The sequence below is a fragment of the Lampris incognitus genome, chromosome 3 (genome assembly GCF_029633865.1).
Source record: "Lampris incognitus isolate fLamInc1 chromosome 3, fLamInc1.hap2, whole genome shotgun sequence".
NCBI classification, from domain to species: Eukaryota; Metazoa; Chordata; class Actinopteri; order Lampriformes; family Lampridae; genus Lampris; species Lampris incognitus.
The window spans coordinates 115,183,388-115,202,342 of record NC_079213.1 but is presented as its reverse complement, the minus strand read 5'-3'; the positions used below and the strand labels follow the sequence as shown (position 1 = coordinate 115,202,342).

The following is an 18,955-nucleotide window of genomic DNA, read 5'->3' as shown; positions in this document are numbered from 1 at the left end:
ACTCTACAGTCATCAAAGACCACACCGTTAACGAGGAGGAAGAACTGGACTCTACAGTCATCAAAGACCACACCGTTAACGAGGAGGAAGAACTGGACTCTACAGTCATCAAAGACCACACCGTTAAGGAGGAGGAAGAACTGGACCCTACAGTCATCAAAGACCACACCGTTAATGAGGAGGAAGAACTGGACCCTACAGTCATCAAAGACCACACCGTTAATGAGGAGGAATAACTGGACCCTACAGTCATCAAAGACCACACCATTAAGGAGGAGGAAGAACTGGACCCTACAGTCATCAAAGACCACACCATTAATGAGGAGGAAGAACTGGACCCTACAGTCACCCAAGACAACACCATTAACCAGGAGGAAGAACTGGACCCTACAGTCACCCAAGACCACATCGTTAAGGAGGAGGAAGAACTGGACCCTACAGTCACCCAAGACCACACCGTTAACCAGGAGGAAGAACTGGACTCTACAGTCATCAAAGACCACACCGTTAACCAGGAGGAAGAACCAGACTCTACAGTCATCAAAGACCACACCGTTAACCTGGAGGAAGAACTGGACCCTACAGTCATCAAAGACCACACCATTAACCAGGAGGAAGAACTGGACTCTACAGTCACCCAAGACCACACCGTTAAGGAGGAGGAAGAACTGGACCATACAGTCACCCAAGACCACACCGTTAACCAGGAGGAAGAACCAGACTCTACAGTCATCAAAGACCACACCATTAACCTGGAGGAAGAACTGGACCCTACAGTCATCAAAGACCACACCATTAACCAGGAGGAAGAACTGGACCCTACAGTCACCCAAGACCCAACCGTTAAGGAGGAGGAAGAACTGGACCCTACAGTCACCCAAGACCACACCGTTAACCAGGAGGAAGAACTGGACTCTACAGTCATCAAAGACCACACCGTTAACCAGGAGGAAGAACCAGACTCTACAGTCATCAAAGACCACACCGTTAACCTGGAGGAAGAACTGGACCCTACAGTCATCAAAGACCACACCATTAACCAGGAGGAAGAACTGGACTCTACAGTCACCCAAGACCACACCGTTAAGGAGGAGGAAGAACTGGACCCTACAGTCACCCAAGACCACACCGTTAACCAGGAGGAAGAACCAGACTCTACAGTCATCAAAGACCACACCGTTAACCTGGAGGAAGAACTGGACCCTACAGTCATCAAAGACCACACCGTTAACCAGGAGGTGCGTCATCATCAGCTGTTTTGATACAACAGGCAATGAATCCATTCAAGTCATTTAGAGGAGGACTAAACCTCCACCAGGACCTCTTTGTCCATCTCTACCTGTCTCTGTCTTACTGCTGTCTATTCTGACACTCCCCCAGCATGTCCAGGGAAAGACACAGGCAGCAGCCAGACCTGCAGCCAGACACATCCCTCTGTTAATGTGTGAAACCACAACAGCAGATGTGGGTTTAGAAATGTTTTGCTCAGTGAATAGATAAACAGTAAGTAAATCATGTTGACGTCAGCCCTCATTTTCAAGAGCAGCTGTTTTCCGTTTTCAGAAACCTGCTGGTCCTCTCTTTCACCCGTCTGTTAGAATCCCTCCTGTTCAATATTAATATCTGTTTATCTGCACTAGATTAGAAAACCCCTTTAATATTAATGTGCACACCTGCACCACAGCTCCTGTTCTGACACATAGAGGAGAGACACCTTCCACACCTACCCAAGTGACCTCCTCCCACAGCATGGATGGTGGAGAGAGAGAGAGCGAGAGAGAGCAAGAGAGAGAATGGAGGAATGGTGTGACTGCAAGAGAGAGGGTGAGTTATATTAGTAAACAGGTGTCAACAATACAAGCTAGTGCAGCCAGCGTTAGCATTAGCTTCTGCAGACATCCATCCATCCATCCATCCATTATCCAAACCGCTTATCCTGCTCTCAGGGTGGCTGGAGCCTAACCCAGCAGTCATTGGGCAGCAGGCGGGGAGACACCCTGGACAGACCACCAGGCCATCACAGGGCCCACACACACACACACACACACACACACACACACACACACACCCCTAGGGACAATTTTGTATGGGCGAGTCACCTGACCTACATGTCTTTGGACTGTGGGAGGAAACTGGAGCCCCCGGAGGAAACGCGCGCAGACACGGGGAGAACATGTAAATTCCACACAGAGGACGACCCGGGACGACCTCCAAGGTTGGACTACCCCGGCGCTTCTGCAGAAAATAAGTTCCCAATAACACATTAGCCTGTTAGCTGTTATAACATCTTGAAATGCATGGTGGGATGGGCCAGGGGTTTCATGGCTCTCCCTCTCTTCATCCACTCCATGAAAGAGAGCGATGATGAGAGAGTTAAAACCTTCTGCTCTTGTGCCGCTTCTCTCAAATAAAACAACCAGGGAAACAATAATCTTTAATTTTACCACCGAGAGTTTCCAGACTGCCCAGAGGTTTCTGTTCTACTGTCTCTCCAGCAGCTACATTTAGAATTCATGAAGCTTTCCGAACTCCACTGCTTTAACGCGGCTGACAGTGACATGGCCATGTTCCTGTGTGGCCTCCACAACAACGCACACACAACAGACACACGTACCTCCACACACGCTTACAGGGAACGTGTCAACTAAAGCTGTTGCTAAATAACTGTAGTGTTGAGAGACTACAACATCTTACCACATCCAGAATCTTACCCCACCCAACATCTATTACACCGCCCAGAGGGGGAATTGCTTTTTGGAGTCCTTTGTTTGTTTTTGTCAACAGCTTGATGGAAAACAGCTTTGGCAGTCATCATAAATGTTTCTAGAAAAGTGTTTAATGGTCCTGAGACGACTACATTTTGGGAGTAATTCATTTGGGGTCAAGATCATAAAAAAAAAACTGAATTTCACAAATAGCTTGACTTAATTCAAACTAATTCCAAAACGTTTGATTTTCTCTTTGATAGATCCCCATCGTATCATGAGAAATGTATTGTTTTAAAACCATCAGAGGTCACAGGTCAGGCTGTAAAAGAGCGGGTGCTCTTGCACCTCATGTTTGTTTTGGTGCATGTACGTATGGGAAGATGTCTATGTGCATGATATACATGGCCGAAATTATGTGGACACCAAAACCTCCCACCTGTATGTGCTTGTTGAACACTTCATTCCAAGACCATGGCCATTAATATGGAGATGGTCCCCCCTTTGCTGCTACAACAGCCTCACTCTTCTGGGAGGGCTTTCCCTTGGATTTTGGAACATGGCTGCCGGGATTCACTCCCATTCAGCCCTGAGCGCATTAGTCAGGTTGGGCACTGATGATGGGGGGAAGGTCTGGCTCGCAGTCAGCATTCCAATTCATCTCAAATGTGTAGAATGGGGTTAAGGTCTAGCCCAAACCATGAAAAACAGCTGTTATTCTGTGCACTGGGCAGGTAACGTTCTCCTCATCCACCAAACCCGGATTGGTCCATCAGACTGCCAGATAGTGAAGTGTGATTCATCACCCCAGAGAACGTCTCCACTGCTCCAGAGTCCACTGGTGGTGTGCTTTACACCACCAATGCTTGGCATTGTGCATGGTGATCTTAGACTTGTGTGTGGTTGCTCAGCCATGGCAACCCATTTCATGAAGCTCCCAACAAACGGTTCTAGTGCTGACATTGCTTCCATTGCCTTGATATATACCAGCAGTGACAAATGAATGACTGATGGTCTGTTCATGTTATCGTGACCAACAGTTGCCCACCAGCTGGTCAGAAACCTCCTACGACCGTTAGCACCATCTGGAGGGCAGGAAGGGCTTTGGCAGGAGAATGCCAACCATCTGCCCCTCCATCATGACCCAAATTCTGATTACATCAAAGGATAGAACAAGACCAGTCAGATGACATCACTACAGGACCATCCAACAGCACTGCTGATGCAGTGCAAAATATTTGAAGAGAAAATGTCTGAAATAAGTGTTTCCAGTTGAAACAATACCAGACAAACACAGAGGAGCATAAAACATCCCAGTCTGTCTCTGTTGGCAACAAACTGAGAAGAATGATAACTTAGATGAGAACACACAAAGACCGACTGGAGCTCCTACTAGCTGCTTAGCTTCACTGGATGACTTTAATAATTCACACTACTGTAATGTACTAGTCAACTGTATACATACCTCTACATTGTACTGGTTCGTGTATTCATACCAGCAAACTGTGGTCATACCCTTATTTTCTACCATTCTATCAAAGAAGAACTTCAGAAAGTATGTGTAGTGTGAAGAGAACATAAGAGTACTAGAATATTAGGACTGCAAGTGTGGAGCAAACAGTTTAAATGATGTTTAAAACACACACACACAAGCACACACACAAACAGAGAGCTAGCTAGCGTGGTATCTTTGGCAGTTCCAACATCAGAGCTGATCATCGGATCTGATCCGTGATCCACTCCGTGTCTTCTGCTCTGGAGGAGACTTTATCTGCAGCTGAAAATAAGACTTGCGAGTTACCGTGTAAAGTCAACTATACAACTAGAACTAGTTAATTTTAAAGTAAAGTTGTGTCTTTGTCCATTTGCACCAGTGATGCTTATGCTAGAGCTTCACTAAGACAAACGCAAATGGTCTACGAACCAAAAGATTGTTCCAGTAAGTGATGTGTTCATCTCTGGGCATTGATGTATGTGTGCAAAATGCTTCTTTTGCCCTTTAGTCAGTAGCACAACATGATGAGAAAAAAGCAAGCCTAACTCTGCTTTGAAACATTAACAGCTGAAATTACCATTTTAGCGGAAGTCACAGTGGACAAACCTGAGGTGCTTTGACTGTGGGTTGACAAGGACCGAGTGGAGCAACAATAGGGTTGGAAATCAAAAACTGGTTCCAAGTTAGAACCGGTTCAAAAATTCCAACTCCAATAGAATCTTTAAGAAACTTTAATTTCGATTCTGCTCATCAGTTCCTAAATAAATTTCACTTGCGCTAGTTTCAGTACCTGGCTATCAGTCTGCACAGCTATGCCTATAGCATGTATTCCCATCTCCTGAACACACTGGTGCACTTTCTGGACTGGACGATGCTGTGCAGAGTGACACGTTTCATTTTGTTTGGTGGGAAGAAAATACGAGTAGTGAGCCACCATCATGGACTGTAGCAAGCCCTCAAAAAGCATGGCTTCATTTTGTTCGAAAAAATGACGGGTAGGCCCAGTGCAACACCTGTGCCAGCCTTATTTCATGCAAGAGAGTAAGCACTACTACCATGATAGAACACCTTCGGCAAAGGGTGTCCGGGTAGCGTGGTGGTCTATTCTGTTGCCGACCAAAACGGGGATCGCCGATTCAAATCCCCGTGTTACTTCAAGCTTGGTCGGGTGTCCCTACAGACACAATTGGCCGTGTCTGCGGGTGGGAAGCTGGATGTGGGTGTGTGTCCTGGTTGTTGCACTAGTGCCTCCTCTGGTTGGTCGGGAGCCTGTTTGGGGGGGGGGGAACTGGGGGGAATAGCGTGATCCTCCCACGCGCTACTTCCCCCTGATGAAACTCCTCACTGTCAGGTGAAAAGAAGCGGCTGGTGACTCCACATGTATGGGAGGAGACATGTGGTAGTCTGCAGCCCTCCCCGGATCAGCAGAGGGGGTGGAGCAGAGACCGGGACGGCTCAGAAGAGTGGGGTAATTGGCAGAGTACAACTGGGGATTAAAAAAAAAAAACCTTCGCCAGCATGGTTAAAAATCAATGAGTGTACCATGTTTGACATGTTGCGCTGGTCTCCCTCTCCCTCACATGCCTCATCATCCTCAGTCAACCCTCAGCCAACAGGCAGCACCTCATCGCAACTGGAAAAGTGAAAATAAAATGTGTCTTATTCTTAACAGCAAGACAGCAAAATAGCTATACTTGATCGAATTACTGAAAAAAGTGTCAAATTTGTGCACTGTAATGTATTGTTTTATGGGTTTTTTTTCTTTTCTTAGATCAACATTCCCACTTCTCTCTCTTCAACACCCACATAGCCTGCAGCGCCTCCTGGGGGATCCCAAGGTGTTCCCAGGCCAGATTGGACATGTAGTCCCTCCAGCGAGTTCTGGGTCTACCCCGGGGTTTCCTCCCAGTTGGACGTGCCCGGAAAACCCCCAAAGGAAGGCACCCAGGAGGCATCCTAATCAGATGCCCGAACCATCTTAACTGGCTCCTTTTGACGCGAAGGAGCAGCGGCTCTACTCCAAGCTCCCTCCAGATGTCCGAGCTCCTCACCCTATCTCTAAGGCTAAGCCCAGACACCCCTAAACTCATTTCAGCCACTTTTATCCGCGATCTCACCCTTTCGGTCACTACCCAAAGCTCATGACCATTGGTGAGGGCTGGAACAAAGACTGACTGGTAAATTGAGAGCTTTGCCTTCCGGCTCAGCTCCTTCTTCACCACAACGGTCCCGTACAACGTCCCCATTACTGCTGATGCTGCACCAATCCACCTGTCAATCTTCCGCTCCTTCCTACCCTCACTCGTGAACAAGACCCCGAGATACACGAACTCCTTCACTTGAGGCAACAAAATATCCCCAACCCGGAGGAAGCAACCAAATTCAACGGCATGAAATTAATTTACAGGTTCCATAAACTGTATGAAGCCAATTGTGAATATGAGTATGACTGAATATGACCTGTGTAAAGGTTTTTGAAAACAAAAGTTTTTTTCTGTGAAATAAGCATGTGAACTGTTTAGACCCCGCCCCTCAAAGAATTGGAATTGAGAATTGCTAAGAACCGGAATCAATAAGCAGAATCGGAATCAGAATCGTTAAAGTCTTAATGATACCCAACCCTAAGCAATAATGACATCAAGTTGTACCGTTAATGAGTTTCAACGAGGAATCATTTTGAGGGATGGATGGAATCTATTTCACTATTCTAATTTTTTAGCTAAGGAAGATGCCTTCTTCAACAGTCGACTCCGGTGGTAACTTAGCAGCAGAATTAAAAGCAGCCTCTGAGAAAGTGCTTAAAATAACAAGACTAGGTCCACGTCTGGACTGTATGGTCAGTGTTCAATACTGTGGCCAGTTTGTTACAGGGACAGTCAGTGGTAGTGTCTACATGTGAACTCCTGGATATTAAATGTTCATCTGCAACTTTCTGTAGTGTTCCAGTAATATTTGTAGTTAAAATGTACTGCAGTAGCAGATCACATGACATGGTGTAGCTATGTCGAGTAAAAAGCAAGGTAATAAATGCAGTTGTTAGAACACTACTTCCCACTCATACCTTGGGATGTTTGATTTGAAAGAGAATTTAATTGTAATTATAACTATTCTAATTATCTGTTAACTCCCCCTCCTCTTTCATCTGTTCCTATCTGCAGGTGTCTCTTGTTTTTCTAAGACTCTCTCTGTACTGACAGGCGAATTCACAAAGAATGGACAGTGGCTGGTGATAGCACCATGAACTGTGCATCACTTGCAACCTCTATCTGCCCCGTCTCAAGGTTCAGTTCCCAAAAAGTTGTTGTGCTAATAATAGATACCACAGCACAAACATGCCCATACAGATTTGCAGCAGTTGTTTTGTGTCTGATTGAAATTGTCCATGTGGTCAAGTATAAATGGTGGCTTTGCACCAAGAACACAGTAGGCAGGCTCAACGTCTTCCTGGATGTCATCGAGTACAGTAATAATTGTTTGACCTGGCAACCTGTATCTGGAAGGATTTAGGTCTCAGTTAAATCAGAAAGTGATTTTCTCCTTCGAAATATCCGCTCATAAACATGCCTGGCATGACGGTGCCTTCGCTGGGCTACAATCACTACCGCCATGATCACCGAAAAGTCTGGGCATCACTTACCACCAACTGTGAAGATGGCAATAACTTCACTCTAACTGCATGTGGCTACTAGCACTGGTTTTTTACAATAGGGCTCCTTTACACAGAAATGGGCTAATTTTGTGCTAAATGTATGCATATTACCTAATAACCCAGTCACTGAGGACGCACAAGCCAGTGCATTCTTAGTGCCGGTCCCAAGCCCGGATAAATGGGGAGGGTTGTGTCAGGAAGGGCATCCGGTGTAAAATCTTTGCCAAATCAAACATGCGGATCATAACTCAGATTTCCATACCGGATCGGTCGAGGCCCGGGTTACGAATGACCGCCACCGGTACTGTTGGCCAGCAGGGTGTCGGTAGAAACTATGCTACTGTTGGGTGAAGGAGAAGGAGAGGGGGAAGGCATGTCCAGAGGCAGTGGGAGAGGAGGAAGGGTAGGAGCGTGGAAGAATCGGAACTTTGAATGTTGGCACTATGACTGGTAAATCAAAGAAAGTTGAATCAGTTCATCTGGACGAAACGTTTATTGACAGATACATTTCATCATCATCTAAGTGACCTCTTCAGTCTAAACGGACTGCAGGTATCTCCACCCTTATAAACAATACAGTGGCATAACGACCGAAAACAATCAGGTTCATATGCAAATTGCCGTGAGCATTAACTAGTTTCAATGGCCGTGTGTACTATTCACTGAGGATTTGGGAATGGTTGCAATCACAGCATTGTAAGATGGTGACAGATGTACCCTTACCCCCCCACCCCCCACTTCAGGGATGGTCGTTCCCTCTTTACAGAGATGGCCTCTTTGACTTCCCGTTCAAACGAGCAGAGTGTGTTGAGAAGGTGGAAGGAGTACTTTGAGGAGCTGATGAATGAAGAAAATGAGAGAGAGAAGGTTGCATGATGTGGGGATAGTAAATCAGGAAGTCCGGTGGATTAGCAAGGAGGAAGTGAGGGCAGCTATGAAGAGGATGAAGAGTGGAAAGGCAGTTGGTCCTGATGACATACCTGTGGAGGCATGGAGATGTTTAGGAGAGATGGCAGTGGGGTTTTTAACTAGATTGTTTAACACAATCCTGGAAAGTGAGAGGATGCCTGAGGAGTGGAGAAGAAGCTTTGAGAATGTTGATGGAGAAGTATAGAGAAGGCCAGAAGGAGGTACATTGTGTCTTTGTAGATTTAGAGAAAGCATATGACAGGGTGCTGAGAGAGGAGGTGTGGTATTGTATGAGGAAGTTGGGAGTTGCAGAGAAGTATGTAGGAGTGGTGCAGGATATGTATGAGGGAGGTGTAGCAGTGGTGAGGTGTGCGGTTGGAATGACAGACGGGTTCAAGGTGGAGGTGGGATTACATCAAGGATCGGCTCTGAGCCCTTTCTTGTTTACAATGGTGATGGACAGGTTGACGGACGAGATCAGGCAGGAGTCCCCGTGGAAGATGATGTTTGTGGATGACATTGTGATCTGTAGTGAGAGTAGGGTGCAGGTTGAGGAGAACCTGGAGAGGTGGAGGTATGCACCGGAGAGAACGGGAATGAAAATCAGTAGGAGCAAGACATAGTACATATGTGTGAACGAGAGGGAGGACAGCGGAATGGTGAGGGTGTAAGGAGTAGAGGTGACGAAGGCGTATGGGTTTGTCAGGAGTGATGTGTGACAGAAGGGTATCAGCAAGAGTTAAAGGGAAGGTTTACAAGATGGTAGTGAGACCAGCTATGTTGTATGGTTTGGAGACAGTGGCACTGATGAAAAGACAGGAGGAGGAGCTGGAGGTGGCAGAGATGAAGATGATAAGATTTTCACTGGGAGTGATGAAGAAGGACAGGATTAGGAAGGAGTATATTAGAGGGACAGCTCAGGCTGGACGGTTTGGAGACAAAGCAAGAGAGGCAAGATGGAGATGGTTTGGACATGTGTGGAGGAGAGATGCTGGGTATACTGGGAGAAGGATGCTGAATATGGAGCTGCCAGGGAAGAGGAGAAGAGGAAGGCCAAAGAGGAGGTTTATGGATGTGGTGAGGGAGGACATGCAGGTGGCAGGTGTGATAGAGGAAGATGCAGAGGACAGGAAGAGATGGAAACGGATGATCCGCTGTGGCGCCCCCTAACGGGAGCAGCTGAAAGTAGTAGTAGTAGTAGTAGTAGTAGTAGTAGTAGTATATTACCTAATGTAAAAACGTGTAAATTACACCAGAGCACCGAGACGCTATTTGCTTGGCAGTGCAGTTAGGGGTGCATTTCGCCCTTTGCAGGTGCTTTGAGAATTACATGGTTTCTTGTTGTCTTATTTGTGCAAGTTTAGCAGACGCAAAACCCACGCAGTCCCTTTGTGAATTCGCCAGTTAGTGTTTTGTCAGAGTGATTGTTATCTGGAGTGCTTACACCGTGCACTCTCCGTCATGCCTCTCTGTGCTTGACCAACCAATCATGTAACTTCAGTGATGTAGTTGATCACCTGATCCAGCAGCCCAATCGTGTCAAACTGATCACTCAGTTAGTCAGTCAGTCAGTCAGTCAGTCACAGACATTTGTGTTTGTAGGGCTGGCCCGCCAGCCGGTCCAGCCATAAAAGGAATTGAAAGTGTCCCAGCCTTGTGGCTGAATGAAGACAAGCACATGACCCATCTCTTCTCCTCTGATGGCACGTTTATTTTAACTGGCCTGTACATGGGGGGGAAACAGAAACACATTTTACAGACTGTGTACTCTAAGTCAACCAGTGGTAGATTACAAATAACCGAGTAAAAAGATTTTAAATTATCTTTTTATACCATGACTTTGATTATTATAATAATAAATAAACCAGTCTTGGGATAATTCATCTTCTATATTTGAATTTTGTGGCTTCTGGATTTTAAAAAAACCAGAGCCAAACTCCACCCTGTGGCTGAAGAATCATACAAGACAAATGAAAATTTAACACCTGTCTGCTTGCTGACCAACAGCTCTTTACTGTCTTGGAGAACTGCAATATCCAACCTGTATTATGTACAAACATTTGTGTAATTAAATCTATTAGACTATTACACAATGAGAACCAGACAACAGCTCCAGGTTGAGTAGTGGGCAGGTTATAAGATTCCACGGATTTTCAACCTGTTTTCGACTTGCATAAGACTAAAGGATATGACACGGCACAATCACTGACTTAAATGGATTTAAATTGACTTCTGAATTCGACTGACTGTGATAACTAACTTTGCACTCTGCTTGCTTTCAAGCCATGATCGCTTCACAGTTGCTATGTGGAACCACAAGTTTTTTGTCAGGACATGAAACCATAAAGTTGGATGTTAAACCAAAGTCCTCAATTGCTGCCATGGGCAGTGTTCCTGGTGGTATGCGGTTTAAAGTGCAACAAGGTCAATATTGGTGTTGTGTCGGTACCCAGTGACAGACCTACCAGAGTCGTCTACTGCCCCACTGACAGTCTGCTGAACAGCAGCAGCACAACACTAGACATGAAATCATCACTAGTAGGAAAACATCTCACATTGGACACGGCGATGGTCTGGTTCCCTGTCGGATCTCGTTTACCACAGTTTCTAAGTCAGGGCTAATCCACTTCATGTGATCAAAAAACATCAAAAATAATGACCACCACAGATCCCCTGCCAACAACTGAGGATTACCCCACTTGTTCAACAGCTTTACCTTACAAAAGAAAATAAGTTGTCAGTTGACAGTGAGGCTGGGGAGTCAAAGGTTGTAACGTTTTGTTGACACTAGGTGTCAGGAGTCAGCTACTGACCAATGTCTTTCTGTAGCTTTAGCTTGCTAACAGTAGCCCACAAAGGCTTCATGTAGCCTGATGATCTGGAACGGAACAGGAACGGTGACAGGGCCGCAGCTTGATAACAGCCCTGAGAGTGGTCTGCTATTCACAAATAACTGACTGCAGAAGGATTTCACTGACCAATCAGAGTAGAGTACTCAACATGGCCATGTGACAGGTCAAAATATTCCATTCCATTCCATCCATTATCCAAACCGCTTATCCTGCTCTCAGGGTCGTGGGGATGCTGGAGCCTGTCCCAGCGGTCACTGGGCGGCAGGCCGGGAGACGCCCTGGACAGGCCGCCAGGCCATCACAGGGCTGACACACACACACACACACACACACACACACACACACATTCACACCTAGGGACAATTTAGTACAGCCGATTCACCGGACCTACAGGTCTTTGGACTGTGGGAGGAAACCGGAGCACCCGGAGGAAACCCACACAGACACGGGGAGAACATGCAAACTCCACACAGAGGACGACCCGGGACGACCCCAAAGGTTGGACTACCCCAGGGTTTGAACCCAGGACCTTCTTGCTGTGAGGCGACGGTGCTAACCACTGCGCCACCATGCCGCCAGGTCAATTATGCCTATCAAATATAATTTACAGTACTTTAAAAATATTCTGCTTGCCTCCATTTATCTTGAAGACATGTTATAGTCACAAAAGAGAAATGAATTCTGATCACCTTCCACTGATGACAGGAAGTGCTCTGGGTTCACCACAGGAAGAGCTGACAGCAAAATAATTCTACTGAAAGTTCCTCGGGGGGCCAGTCTTGGATATCGGGGTTCATTTGTGTGTGTGGGGGGGGGCAGGCTCATAAGGTCTGGCCAAACAGGTAGCAGCATGGAAAAGTGCTGTGTGTCTGTGGAACCAGGAAAAGAATGGACCTCCAGCAGACTAATGTCTTTCACTTCCTAGAAAATATAAATATTTAGGCACATATGCTGAAAACTCTGTAATGCAGTAAAATGAGGAATTGCTTCCACAGGAAACTGTTAAGCAGCATAGTCAAACAACAGTCACAACATCGAGGGTCAGGTTTGCTGTGTCAGCTGTTTTCTAACATGTCTGAAAACACACAACAGGCAAAAAGGTTTAAAGCACAGATGACCTACACCACTATGTGAGCTTTGAGGGACACTGATGGAAGTCATTGGTTATTGTACGTGGCTGCGGGAGAGGACTTTTTTTCTCCATCATCTAGAAAAATCAGACAGTGGAGGGAATGTACAAGAGATATATCCTTGGAATGAACACAGGACTGTAGTCTTTAGGGTGTCTACAGCACACCCCACCTGGCCTTTTCCCTGGACAAACCCCAGATGGGATAACAGTCTTCGCACTAAAATGAGCCGGGAGTCAGAGAACAGGGTGTGAGGGTGAAAATGAAGAGGGCAATGTGTTCGAGGTCAGTATCAAACATCCACACTCAGCAGTCATCTGCTGCCTGGGCAAAATGCCATCGTCCCCAACAAAGGAAAATTCATTTGAAGCAAGACCACCTAAAACAACTGAGCCCCAGTTTACAGAGGGGGCTTCCTGTTTAGGGCTGGCCCACAAAGCACAAACGCTTTAACGGGTAAGTTCACTGTTTGTTTGTTTGTTTTTAACCAAGTAGATGATTGTCCCATTGAACCACATTTAAGTCCAGAGAGAAGACCCGGTAAAGTGTGAAGTGATCAGTAACGGTTTTGTCTGTGTGACTACAGAAGACGGCAGATGTTTGGATAACATCTGGGTTCATAAAACAGTGAAATTATCCTTTACGAAATGCATAAAACATTGGGGACAAAGATATCCCTGAACAGTTATTCCTATGAACTATCTGGATTTCCAGCGAGTCCTTCCTTATTCCCCCTTCCCATCGTCAGCCCTGTCTCACTGCCAACTGGCTCGGAGAGGAAGGGCTTCTTACACATCATGTAGCATTAAACAGCAGACATACGGGGGTCAAACCCACTTACACCACCTCACCTGGAACAACACATACAGATTGTAGGCCGATATCGTCACGAGGCGCCTGCAGACCTGCCGTGGGTCAAGTCTGGTTTAACACTTTAACTGAATCCAACAGATGTTAAATAAGAAGTTATTATTACATAACTGGGGGAAATATTTGTGAATCTTTTTGATTTTATAACCCCCCCCCCCATTAACTGGGATGACAAAATGAAATGGTAAACATTTCTGCCTGAGAAAGCCACTCTGAAACAAGTCTCTAAGTAATTCCAGTACCCAAACCCACTCTGCACAGTAAAGGCCACCAGCGAGCCTCATCTCCCATTAAATCTCTGTTTCCACAGCACACCTCTGACAGGAGCTTGTAATGACATCCTGTTTTTCAGAGACCAAGGCCACATGGCTGGCTTAACAACAGGAATTCCGTTTGGATCAGACCTGCCGGTTCAAATCAGTGATCAGCGGCTATTAAAAGTTTAATGATTCAAGCCTCCAGCTGATGGTTTGTGAGAATATCCTCCTTCTCCGGAGCCACTCCCTTCAAATGGAGCAGGAGTTTGCCCTCTTTCTGTGTTTCGGCTCCCTAAAGTCCCGGTCATCGGCGGCACAGTGGCTGAAGGAGCAGATAGTCTGCGACAGCCTGCGCATGCCAAGGCGGAACACACTATTAGACAGGCTGTAGATGACACAGTTGCAGAAGCTGTTGCTAATAGCTAGCCAGGTGGTCACAAAGGAGAGGGCGGGACTATCCAGTACGTGGGAGCTCTCTAACAGGAAGTAGATGATGTAGGGGAGCCACAGCATGTAAAACACACTGGTGATGCGGAAGAGTACCATGGCATAGCGGCGGTCAGGCCCGTGTCCTCCAGGATGTCCCCCGCCAGCCCCCTCCCCGGCCTCCATCTCCTGGCTGGGAAAACGAGCTCGCCGTTCGCTGATCTCTCGGTTGTGCTGCTGGCAGATGCGGAAGATGTGATAGTACGTAAAACAGACCACAAGAGCAGCTGGCGCGTAAAGCAGGGCAAACCACAAAGCCGGTGAAGAGGGCGGAAGTGGGCCAGGAGTGGGCACACCACTCAAAGATGTCGCCGTGGTAACCGGGCTTACCCAGCCAAAGAAGGAGGGCAGGAATACCAGGCTGGAGTACAGCCAGATGAGGGTGATGCAGCCCCGCAGCCGGCAAGGCGTCACCAGCTGGTTGTAGGACAGCGGTTTGGTGATGGCCAAGTAGCGATCCACACTGATGCAAGCCAGGCAGGTCATGGAGACGCTCTTCAGGACTGAAATTACATAGCTGAACACCTGGCAGGTGAGAGGCTCCTGGACTTCTGCCGGGTGGTGGAGAAGAGACAGGGTGGGAACCAGACAGCTGAGGCCCACTAGCAGGTCAGCGTAGGCCATGGTCTGGATGAAGTAGCTGGTGGTGTAGTGGTGTAGCAGCGGCGCGCAGTGGAACACGAAGATGACAGTTAGGTTCCCGGCGATGATGAGGACCGTCAACAGGACGATGATGGCCGTCTCCAGGAAGCAGGCCTCCAGACCTGCGCTACGACCCCAGCCCAGAGGACACGAGTGGTTGGACTCCTTCACAGGGAGGAGGTCAACGAGGCTGCTGTTGCCGGTGGACAACGGCTCTGTTGGGAGCTGTGACTGGTTCATAGTTGTGGTTGCAGTCCAGGTGGGTCAGGTTTGTGACGTCCCCCCTCAGCCAGATGGCTTGAAACTGGAAACCAGTACCCCCCACCACCACCACCACCTTTCCAGCTGTTGTCTGCGAATGGAGTAGAAAACTCTCTCTATGTTTGTTTTTTTCTTGTACTCTCTCCTTCACCTTGCTATTACATCCCTAGGTCTAAATCAAATGAACCCTGGAGGAGGAAAATCAATACAGCCTCTGCCTCACTTCTCCTTTTCCTATCGGTCATGCTTGGAGGAGCTAGAGGTCAGCAGGCGGCGGTAGATTTCCACAGCAAACACAAAAGAGCTAGCGTTAGCGTTAGCGTTAGCACTACAGCCGGCACGCAACCCAGAGGCAGGACTTCCTGCCACTCGGCCAGCTGGTCGAAGCCTTATCTGCTGATTGTAATGAGAGCCGGACAGGTCAGACAGGCTTCTGTCCCCCACTCAACACATCCTTCCTGGAGACTCAATGAGACGAACAGCATGTGGTTTAATACAATCCATTATCAAAGCCAGGGATTTTTTTCTTTTACTTTTTTGAAAAGCTTTAAAAAAAACACTTTTCAGACTAACGGCACCCAGGTGAAACAGCAAGTCCCCAGAGAGTATTCCGTCATAGATCCCAAAGTCAAGAGAAAAACATCTATCCCGGGATTAGAGCCGAGCTGGTGATGGTGACTCCAACAGCAGGTCTCTTCTCATCTGAGTGGTCCTCCGCTGGGCGTCTAGAGCCCCTGTGTGCCCTGCTATTGTCCGAATGAAAACACAGACACAGACTGGAACAACACCGGGATTTCTGAGGGAAACAATGTCACGGCTCTCTCAGCATACACAGTGCTGGGGTGGGGGGGATATGTTTACAAGGCATCGCTTAGCACAGAGAGGCTAACCCGGCTGCATCCAAATGTACAGATCTGGTCTGCGGAGTGTGTGCTTGTGCTTGTGTGTGTAGAGGTTAAATCCATCCACACAAAGGCTGTCGGTGCAGTAGATGTGTAGACGTTATCAGGGAGGACTTCCAGCTTTTTTCCCCACACGGTTGGTCGGAGAGGAGTCTGCAGGAGTGGCGAGAGGCCGGCTGAGTGACTCAGTGCTCCTCTCCCATCTACTGCTGAGCTGTCCTGCTCCGAGCGCCGGCAGGAGGCGGGACTGTCAGTCAGCAATCCACTTGTTTGTCCCATAAACTTGTTGTTGGTTGCTTTTCCAGCAGTGACATTCTGAGCCTTGACCACAGGCTCGCAGACGGGAGGGGCAGCTCATCAAAACACGTATTAATCCATTGCCTCCTTTACTTCCTCATCCGTCTCTCCCGCACCTCCTCATCTCTCCCAGTGTCCACAGCAACAGAAGGGAAATCTGCTCTGGCAGTTTAGAGGAGGGAACAGCATCCAAAGCCTCCGTTTGCTCTCCATTCAAGCTGATGAAACACTGAGGTGGTCAGTATGGACCGGCGGTGGCGGTGGCGGCGGCAGCGGCAGCGGTGGCCGGTGAGGAGAAGCGTGCTGAGTGTGTTGATGCAAATGAAGAGGCTGCAGAGAGAGAGAGAGAGAGAGAGAGAGAGAGAGGCGAGGGAGGGAGAGAGAGAGAGAGAGAGAGAGAGAGAGAGAGAGAGAGAGAGGCGAGGGAGGGAGGAGAGAGAGAGAGAGAGAGAGAGAGAGAGAGGAGAGAGAGGAGAGAGAGAGAGAGAGAGAGAGAGGCGAGGGGACCAGGAGTCCCTCAGCCCTGCTGCAGTGACTGCCTCACATGCCCTCTCTCTCTCTCTCTCTCTCTCTCTCTCTCTGTCTCTGTGCACACGCTCTCTCTCTCTCTCTCTCTCTCTCTCTCTCTCTCTGTCTCTGTGCACACGCTCTCTCTCTCTCTCTCTCTCTCTCTCTCTCTCTCTCTCTCTCTCTGTGCACACGCTCTCTCTCTCTCTCTCTCTCTCCCTCTCTCTGTGCACACGCTCTCTCTCTCTCTCTCCTCTCTCTCTCTCTCTCTCTGTGCACACGCTCTCTCTCTCTCTCTCTCTCTCCCTCTCTCTCTCTGTGCACACGCTCTCTCTCTCTCTCTCTCTCTCTCTCCCTCTCTCTCTCTCTGTGCACACGCTCTCTCTCTCTCTCCCCCCCCCCCCCTCTCTCTCTCTCTCTCTCTCTCCCTCTCTCTCTCTCTCTCTCTCTCTCTCTCTCTCTCTGTGCACACGCTCTCTCTCTCTCTCTCTCTCTCCCTCTCTCTCTGTGCACACGCTCTCTCTCTCTCTCTCTCCCTCTCTCTCTCTCTGTGCACACGCTCTCTCTCTCTCTCTCTCCCCCCCCCCTCTCTCTCTCTCTCTCTCTCTCTCTCTCTCTCTCTCTCTCTCCTCTCCTCTCTCTCTCTCTCTCTCTCTCTCTCTCTCTCTCTCTCTCTCTCTCTCTGTGCACACGCTCTCTCTATTTTGCTCTTTCACACACACTCAGACCCTCCCTTCCCTTTCTCTCTCCATTTCTCCCTCGCCCCCTCCCCGCACAGCAGCACCTGAGGCTCTCTGCCACATCGTCTGTCTCTCTCTCCCCCTGAGCTAAATTTAGACGTTTTCTATTTACAAATTACCTAATATCGGTCTATTTTCTATTAACTAGACCCCCCTTCACCCCCCGCTCCCTCTCTCTCTCTTTCTCTATATCAGTATTGACTAAATTAATCTTTTAGTAGTCTTTTCAATCAAAGTCTCTTAGAAATCATGTTATCTCCCTGCTCTCTCTCTCTCCCTCCCTCTCTCACTCCCTCTCTCTCTCTGCTCTGTCTCTCTCTGCCCCTGAGCTCCCCCCCACCAGGATAACACCCCCCCTCCCAACTGCTTATTTTGTTCCACCAACCAATGGCCCTCACCCAGCTATGTCTGGCCCTGGTTACGGTTGCCAGGCAGGTTGGGAGCCGGATATTGTCAAAGTGGAACCAGAGGGGAAAAAAACCAATAAGAAAAAAATAAAAATAAAAAGCGGTTAAGTTTTTAATTTAGCTTCCCCGGTATCACCATGAGCTGATGGTTTACCAACAGAGTTTATGGAGTGATCCCAGAGACAACATCCAGGGTGACCGTCCCTCCATCTGCCAGCGTGTGTCCATCCTGACTCCTGTCAGAGAGCCTCGGGGAGACCGAGACACGTCTGTCTCTGTGGATGGAAGCCTGGATCATACTGAAGCCTTCATAAACTCCACTTCCACAACACACATGAAGTCACCACCCACCATCAGCTCTTACTGCACCGCTTCACCAGCTCATACTGCACCGCTTCACCAGCTCATACCGCACCGCTTCACCAGCTCATACTGCACCGCTTCACCAGCTCATACTGCACCGCTTCACCAGCTCATACTGCACCGCTTCATCAGCTCGTACTGCACCGCTTCACCAGCTCATACTGCACCGCTTCACCAGCTCATACTGCACCGCTTCACCAGCTCATACCGCACCGCTTCACCAGCTCATACTGCACCGCTTCACCAGCTCATACTGCACCGCTTCACCAGCTCTACTGCACCGCTTCACCAGCTCATACTGCACCGCTTCACCAGCTCTACTGCACCGCTTCACCAGCTCATACTGCACCGCTTCACCAGCTCATACTGCACCGCTTCACCAGCTCTACTGCACCGCTTCACCAGCTCATACCTGCACCGCTTCACCAGCTCATACTGCACCGCTTCACCAGCTCATACTGCACCGCTTCACCAGCTCATACC

The 18,955-nt window shown here is 48.2% G+C and overlaps 2 protein-coding genes across 5 annotated transcripts in view; both read right to left on the bottom strand.

Moving 5' to 3' along the window:
- Positions 1–18,955, bottom strand: part of rabgap1l (RAB GTPase activating protein 1-like) — a 249,462-nt gene that overhangs the window by 155,140 nt on the left and 75,367 nt on the right. The gene's annotated exons all lie outside the window — the stretch shown is intronic.
- On the bottom strand, positions 14,117–15,259 carry gpr52 (G protein-coupled receptor 52). The gene is given in 3 exon segments (XM_056275891.1): positions 14,117–14,596; positions 14,598–14,683; positions 14,686–15,259. Coding segments are annotated over 3 exon segments (1,116 nt in total). The 5' UTR covers positions 15,236–15,259.